This window comes from Lynx canadensis, chromosome D1, assembly GCF_007474595.2.
Source record: "Lynx canadensis isolate LIC74 chromosome D1, mLynCan4.pri.v2, whole genome shotgun sequence".
Lineage (NCBI taxonomy): Eukaryota > Metazoa > Chordata > Mammalia > Carnivora > Felidae > Lynx > Lynx canadensis.
Window position 1 is genome coordinate 20834097 of NC_044312.2, and position 8698 is coordinate 20842794.

General features: G+C 39.2%; 1 protein-coding gene across 1 annotated transcript; it reads right to left on the bottom strand.

The window, feature by feature from the left end:
* Positions 1 to 7543: 7543 nt before the first annotated feature.
* Positions 7544 to 8491, bottom strand: LOC115526196 (olfactory receptor 6M1-like). The gene has a single exon (XM_030333679.1). It carries the CDS (start codon positions 8489 to 8491, stop codon positions 7544 to 7546), a length of 948 nt encoding a protein of 315 aa, XP_030189539.1.
* Positions 8492 to 8698: the final 207 nt, after the last annotated feature.

Sequence of the window (8698 nt, forward strand, 5' to 3'; positions counted from 1 at the left end):
TCCATTCATCTAGCCAATTGTTTCACAACATCTGTACTGTCATCGTTTTCCTTCTTGCCTCTGTAGTCTTTGATGAGCCTGATGGGAGCTTGATTCCTGTCTGGTATTGTAAGAGTCAGACAGTTTGGGATCTTCAAAAACACCGTGCCAGGTTTTAATAACAAGAATCTGGAAGGGTTGGACACAAATAGAATTGCTCTTTGCCGTGGTTGTCATTGGGTCATATGGGACTGGAAAAAAGAGGCCTGGAGAGCTTTCTGTTCTGCTGAGTAAGGGTCAAATAAACTTCTCTGAGACGAACTAAAGCTGTAGCATTGCTCTCCTTTGGGCAGTCTCTTCAGTTCATGATAGTGGAAAAGAACTTGGCTTCTCTAGAAACCAAGTTGGTCTTCTCTAGATGACCTCTGTGCTCTCCAGAGCCCATCATGTCTAAGGGGAAATGGTTGTGGATTAGACCATCTGTGTCTGACAATTTAATTATAAGTTTGCCAACTTAAGGCTTTCATTGGGGGAGGGGAGATTTTTTTCTTCATTACCATTTGTGGATCCTTAAAAAATGGCATTGAATTGCATATTTGCATGTTTCGAGATGCCGGATTTAGTGAGATAAATGTGGACTAATGGAAAAATCATAGCAGATTTTCAGTCGGAGAACCTGTGTGGTTTACTTTTTTCTCTTGTGGCCACTTGAGTGAGTGGCCTTTAATGAGACTCGTAAGTACCCTGTCTTGACTGTTTTCTCTCTAAAGTGAGGATGATGACACTCCAGGTTCCGGTCCTCAGCTAGGGCCCAGCCCAGTAATGTTTATATACTTGGCGTTCAGTACATGTTTGTTAAGAACATGGGGATGGGGAAGCAGAAACAGAAAAGAACTAAGATGTAGTGGGGAATGGGGGTGAGAGATAATTGGGGATCTTTGCTGCTGTCAGTAAAATGTGACAAAGTTTAATTGTAACTGAAGTACATTAAAAACTTTCATCTTCAGACTTAGGGTAGAGCTCTAATACTTGACGTCTGCTGACAGTAGGAGTTTTGGGAAAGCAGTAATTACACTTTAATTCGTCAAATATACATGTAAACAAATGTAGTGAGACCCAAACTGCTTAACATATAAATACGGATAATTGCATATTATAGGATACTTACATCACGCGGATTGTCGCACAGTCGGTATTTTCTCCATTCAAGTATGTTAACAAACTCAAATCTGGGTATGTTTTTCCTCCTGCATCCCGTCCGTTTTTCTTTAAATTCTGTTATTGCTTCAGTGTTGGATTCTGTGTAAATCTCAGTCTTAGCCTGAGTCTGTTTTCCCACGTGGTACTTAACCGCCCTTTCAGAACCACACCAAATGGTTATTCGCTGTTTGCTGAAGTGTTCCATCCGTCTTCCTCTGAATGGAAAACAGTCCTTTTTAGTAATTTCTATCAGTCTTTTTCAGTTCTTTTTTGTATTTCCACAGAAAAATTTAAATCTTGACTTACACCAGGATGAATCCAAGTGGTATATTATCATTTAATCTTTCATGTTACACGTCCAGTGAGTCTCCATCTCAGGTATTCCTGAGTTTCAAGTAATGTGGACTCTGAAGCACGTTTTTGCCAAGAAGAGAAGAGTGAGGTTTGGTGATGAATGGGGGAGTCCCACACAACCGAGTCACGAGCAGGTCCTCTGACTCCTATTTTGGATCTCTGGCAAAAGTGACCGAAAGCTTCTCAAATTTCAGTTGGGTTTTTGTTTCTTTGTTTGGTTTTCGTTGCAGGAATGTAATTTCCTCTCTATTTAGTGAATTTCTCTTTCTTCTGTGGATGCACCCAGAAACGTGGAATTATTCAAACACAGGACGTTAGAGCAGAAGAGAACTCCACAGGCGGATGAGTCAGCCGGCCCCCAAATATCCTGCAATGTCTCCACCGAGGTACCGTCCAGTGATGCTAAACTCACTGTTTCTTGGGGCAACGCATTCTACCCTCATGGGCCTGATTGTCAGGAGAATTCATATTTGCTTTCACTGAAACATCTCTCTGAACTGTCACCCTTTGTTAGGTCACCCCTGTTCATTCATTGGGGATTTTGTGACTTGATTGTAAATGTAACCGTCTTTATTTACTCTCTCCAGAAAATAACATTACTCTGCCTCTATTGAATATGAACTTTGATAGTTAATGAGATTCTGTGTTCACCTTCAGAGATTTGGTTTACAATGGCACCTGGGATTATGGCATAAAAAAAAGGTTAATTATGACTACTGCAATCACAGAACATGAGAATTGAAGTAACGAATCTGTTATAATGTTAAGGTCTCCTGGGAGAATCTCTTGGTTGTTTATTTTATTTATTTAAAGAGAAACTTATACAGCTGCTTTAAAACCTCAGGGAACTAGAAACTTGGAAAACTTCAAACACATTTTTTTTTCTGAAATGATCGTAGTGTATTAAAATAAGCTGTAAGAGCGATGAACCATTGGAATCTACCCTAACAGCCAAGAGTACACTTTACTCACTGTGTGTTAGCCAATATGAAAATAAATTATATTTAAAAAATAAAGATTATGCAACAAAAATAAAATGAAATTGACAAAAAAGCTTGCGGTTTCTTTCCAAACATAGATTATTTATGTAGATTTTATGTCTATGTACATATTTCAATTGATGTGTGATGTACAAATAATAACCAGTTTAAGGGTACAGTGGTTGAGGTTTGGCACATCTTCACCAGAAGATACCACCAGTGCCATTATGACGGTTTACAATATTTCCATTATCTTAGAAACACTCCTGTACCCTTTTGCAGCAAAAATGTTCCCCTCCCCACCTCTGCCCCTGATAACTACCAACGCATTTCCTGTCAATGTAATTTTGAATTTTCTAGAATTTTATCTAAATGCAGTCTTACTGTGTATAGTCTTTTGTGTTTCTTTCCTTCACTTAATCAGATGCTTTGAGATTAATCCATGTGTTTCTGGTATCACAAGTTTCTTTTTTTGTATTCCTGGAGGATTATCTATTATATAGATTGTGTAGATATATCACAGTTTGTTTACCTAGTCACCAGATGATGGACACTTGGGTGGTTTTCAGTATTTGTCCATTTTGAATCAAGCTCCTCTGAGCAGTGGGTCCATGTTTTTATGTGAATATTTATTTTCATTTTTCTTGGAAACATTCCTAGGAGTAGAATTGCTATGTTTTATGGTAAGTATATGTTTAACTATATAAGAAACTGCCATGGTGTTTTCCAATTTTATTTTCATTTCCTTTTCATCTTATTAGTTGTTTTTGGCTTTCTAAAAAACATTTTTAACATTTATTAACTTTTGTGAGAGACAGAGTGCAAGTGGGGAGGGACAGAGAGAGAGAAGGAGACACAGAATCTGAAGGAGGCTCTAGGCTCTGAGCTGTTAGCACAGAGCCCGACACGGGACTCGAACTCACAAACCATGAATGATATCATGACCTGAGCTGAAGTAGGACGCTCATCTGACTGAGCCACCCAGGCTTCTCTGTTTTGGCTTTTTATGGTTCCCTTATGCCTTTCTTCCTCCCTTGGTGTCTTACTTTGTGAACTGATGGTTTTCCATAGTGGTATGCTTTGATTTCCTTCTCTTTGTGTTTTGGATATCCACTGTTGGTTTTTGCTTGGTGGTTACAATGAAGTGTATGTAAAATGTCTTATAGTTAGATCCAACTATTTTATGCTGATAACAACTTAACTTTGATCACATACAGAAACTCTACCCTTTTATTCCCTACCTCCTCCCTGATATTTTATGGTTTTGATATCACAATGGACAGTTGACCCTTGAACAATGTGGGAGTTGGGGGTGCTGACCTCCCGCACAGTTGAAAATTTATGTAAAACTTTTGACTTCCCCAAAAGTTAACTACTAATAGCCTACAGTTGACCAGAAGCCTTACCATTAACATAAAGCCATTTAATACACATTTTGCTTATGTATTGTGTTTGTATAGACTTGAAACTAGGTAACATTGTGTGTCAACTGTATTTCAATTAAAATAAAAGTCATTTAAAATATCAGATTAATCAGCATTAACTATTTGGGACATTTCCTTATAGCCTTTAAGAGATTCTGAAGTGTAAAATAACTATGAATAAATTCAGAATTGTTGAAAATCCCTTTTCTAAACACTTACATATTTACCTTATATAGACTTTCCTTTGTATACCAGTGAAAGCATTTCACTTCTCATGTGAACATAATTTTGCCTCCTCCAGACCTCCACTGTGTAAGCTGAATAGAATGTAGGTCTTCTTAAAGCAAATCCTGGAAATTTAAATACTTGGCTGAAATCAGTTACCGCTACTTAAATCCAATCTTTACCAGGATGTCAAAAATGTGTGCATAAATAGAAAAAACATTATTAACATATAAATAATTTCAACTTAGCCTTTTAGTTTATAGGCTATAAGCTTGTGTTTAAAGAACAGTTCTCCAAGGGATTTGGGGGTGGTTGTCAGTCTGCTTCCTCTTAGACCAATGATAATGGCGAAAAGAAAACAGAATGAAAAAGACATTTAAAAAGTAGTAACTGATTTTATAACCGGCAAGTAACAGTACCTTCCAATTGTCGCAAAATTGTATGAGAAGATCTAGGGAATGAAAGGAATTTAGTAAGTTGGATTCATAAATGAATTCAAACAGATCTCTTTGGGTGTAGGGTCTGGACCCATGAGCAAAAGACAATAGGGTTTAAAAAGTGGGCTGTTCCAAAGGAAAAAAAATCAAAATCAAAATAGGGTTTGGGGAAGATATAATGAAAAGATGGCTCTTCTGATTACAAAGTGTGACTCAGACAGATCTGTCTGCAATTGTATATGGGGCCATTTGTTTTGCATATTGTCTGGGTTGCAAGTGTTCCTGTACCTGACGCCTTCATAGGCATCTGGCACAAAAACCATAAATGAATACTGGTTGTGCTCACTTATATTTGCATGTTTCGCATGAACAACACCTGAATGGAGTTCTTTAACCCAGGGATTTAATAACATAGGTATTATTGATAACTGACAGCACAAAACCAATTTTATGGGTAAACAAAACCCAGCTTTGTATACACTTTATTTAGGCATGCAAAGACATAACAAAATCTAACTCTGATCTCATTTAATCATCTATCTCTTCTCGTCAGGGACTGTTAGACTCATTGGGTGATGAAGTGCCTGAGGTACATTCTTGGTCCTTTTCCTGGTCCCTTTTTGCAACTTACTGTTTTTGTCCACTGTTTCTTATTTTTGGGTTTCTCAGATATCCTGGAAACTGGATTGTTCTGCTTTTCATCAGGGCCTTATGACCCACTCTGCGTCATTGCCCTTACCCCAAAGTCTACCGGGAGTATATCTATAGTTGAAGAAATTGGGTTTATCATTCATTGCAGTGAGGGAAAACCCAAACTGTGGAGAGAGTGAAATGTCTCACTAAGTGTACTTATCATAGGATTTATCCTTTCTTTGGGAACTTTTGGGGAGGGTCTATGGAAGCAGCAGCCTGTTCTGGATTGAGTGCTCTCAGAAGGATGGGGACAGAGTAAGGTAAAGCTGTAATTAGTAAAGAGATAACGGCCATTCAATTTGGTAAGGCAGGGGATTGCTTGGTATTTTGTGTTGCACAGTGATCCTGTATGAAATGGATGTTCAGTGAAACTGTTTACGTCCAATGGGAGAAAAACATGACTTATCTGTAAGTATCACATCAGTTTGTAATAATACCAAGAAATATCTGTGAACACCAGATCCATTCTGGATGTTAGGGGCTCCCTTCTTTGGGCTGAATCCTGCTTTATTTCTTAAGATTATAGTTCATTGTTGAACACCTCATCCCCCTTTGATGTAAATCAGGCTTTTTTATTCTCTCAGGCAACAAGATCTGAATTTCCATGGTTACTTCCCTCTTTGTAATCTTGCTTCCTAATAACCCTCTCCTTCCTACCTCTTCCTGGATATGCTGGGCATAGAGTTCGGTTGTCCTTTGTCACCTGGGAAGACCCAGCAGAATATAAAAGTTTGAAGAACTGTGCTATGCACATAGTTATAGAAATGATAATAACACTAAGGGATTCTAGGGCACCTGGATGGATGGTGTCCAACTCCTGATTTCATCTCAGGTCATGATCCCAGGGTGGTAGGATCGAGCCCTGAATTGGGCTCTGCGTTGAGCGTGGAGCCTGCCTAAGGTTCTCTCTTTCTTTCTCTCTCTCTCACTCCCCCACCTCCTCCCCCCATGCTCATGCTCTCTCTAAAATAAACAAACAAATAAATAAGTAAATAAAAATAAAAGGTGATTCTGCCTTCTAGATATATACCTTGTAGGGTCATATTATGTTGATAAATTCAGCACATTTCTATTTATCATCACAATGAATCTGAGATGAGATTCACATTAATCAAAAAGATAATAGTAATTAATTTACAAGAACAAAGACAGTATTTCATGGCTAGACAACCTTTGCCATGAGTATTTTCTCCAACTAGGCAAGCTAGATGGGAAGGCAAAAACAGATACAAAGGTGCTTGGTGAACTTAGAGTCAGAACAAGGAAAAGTTAGTAATTCAAATAAAATGCTTAATGGGATCAGATAAAGATAAAGGTAACCTGACTCTGCCAGTGCCACAGCAGGCACAATACTAATTTGTGTGCAGGACAGACCTTCTTCCTAGAGCAACATTTGATAGTCTTTGCATTTGCCAGTCTTTTAAACTTTTTTCGTCCATATTGACTAACAGAATTAAAACTCTTGCCTCTTATCTAGTCAAGATCATCAAAGGAGAAGCATCTCGGTGGGGGTGGGCTGGTGAAAATGTCTCACTTTCTACTTACCAATATCTATGTGTGATGACAATATTACTTTCATACAGATGATCTCATTTTATTTATTTATTTTAAGTTTTTTCTTTTTTATGTTTATTTATTTTTGAGAGAAAGAGAGAGTCAAAGTGCGAGTGGGGGGAGGAGCAGAGAGACAGGGAGACACAGAATCCGAAGCAGGCTCCAGGCTCCAAGCAGTGAGCACAGAGCCCAACGTGGGGCTCGAACTCTCGAAACGTGAGATCTTGACCTGAGCCAAAGTCGGACGCTTAACCGACTGAGCCATCAAGGCGCCCCTTAATGATCTCATTTTATAGCCACAAGTGCCCTGGAAAATAATCAGAGCAGACATTCCTGCCACCATTTTGCAGATGGGCAGGTGGAATCTTGGAGAAATCATGCAACCTAAGTAACTAAGTTCCCAAGTCCATTGAAGTTAGTGCCTAAACAAATATTAGACATTAGCTCTTGTGACTCAGGGCCTGGAGTGTTTCCATGATCCTATGTTACTATTTGAAAAATATTTCAAAGACTGAACAGACATAGAATTCTTTTTTTTTCCTTCTGGTTTTCCATACTTCACTGTTGATGATGTGTGATGGTTAATCATCCTGCTGACAGATTCTGAGGCTTCAGTTGTACTTTGGTGTCAGTCTTCATACGGCACAAGGTGCTATAGAGAGAAAGCATAGCTTACATGTCCTGAAATTGCTTAGTGTTATGTTCCCTTGGAATGTGGTGGAACTATCCTGCTAACTGACTCTTTCAAGACTTCCTTTACCTTTTCATTCCTCAAGCTATAAATGAAAGGATTCAGAAGAGGGGTCACCACTGTAGTGAGGACAGCCGTCACTTTATCAAAATCCAGTGAATGGCTCTGGTTGGGCCTCACGTACATGAAGATGGAGCTTCCATAGGCAATGGAGACGACTGTGATGTGAGAAGCACAGGTGGAAAAGGCCTTCTGACGTCCTTGGGCTGAGGGGATGCGCATGATGGTAGAAATGATGTAGGTGTAGGATGTGGTGGTGAGCACCAGTGAACTCAGGACCACTAGGGAAGATAAGAGGAAGTTTATCATCTCAATGAAGTGGGTATCAATGCAGGCCACCTGCAGTAAAGGGGCAATGTCACAGAAGAAATGACTAATTTCTCTATGACAGTAGGGCAATCTGGACACCACAATAGTTGGGCATAGCACTGAGAGAAAGGCTCCCGCCCAGCAGCCCAGAACCAGCAGGAGACAGACCCTACTGTTCATGATGATGGTATAGCGCAGGGGGTTACAGATGGCCACATAGCGGTCAAAGGACATCACCGCTAGGAGGATAAACTCCACAGTCCCCAGAAAGAAGTAGAAATAAACTTGAGTGATGCAGCCAGCAAAGGATATGGTTTTCTTCTTTTCTAAGAGACAAGCTAGCAACTTTGGGGCAATAGTAGTTGTGAACAAAATGTCCAAAAATGACAAATTACTAAGGAAGAAATACATTGGTGTCTGGAGACGATTATCAGTCCATATTAAGGAAATGATGACAATGTTTCCTGTTATGATGAGCATATAAACCAGCAGGAGAATGACAAACAGCAAGACTTGAAGCTCCTGGATGACAGGAAGGGAGACCAATGTGAATTCACTCAATGTACTCTGGTTTCTCATAGCCATTTCAACTGGAAGGGGGAAGAAACAAACAAAGAAAAGCAGAATAGTTGAAGACATCTTTCAGGTTTTTCTATGATCTTATTAAATATAGATTTAATATAAATATTAAATATAGAGGGTGTAGTCCTAGTGTTTTCTCTGACCATATCATGTGGCCTCAGGCAAATCAAATGAGCCTCTTGGCCTCAGTTGTCATCTTCACAGTTGATG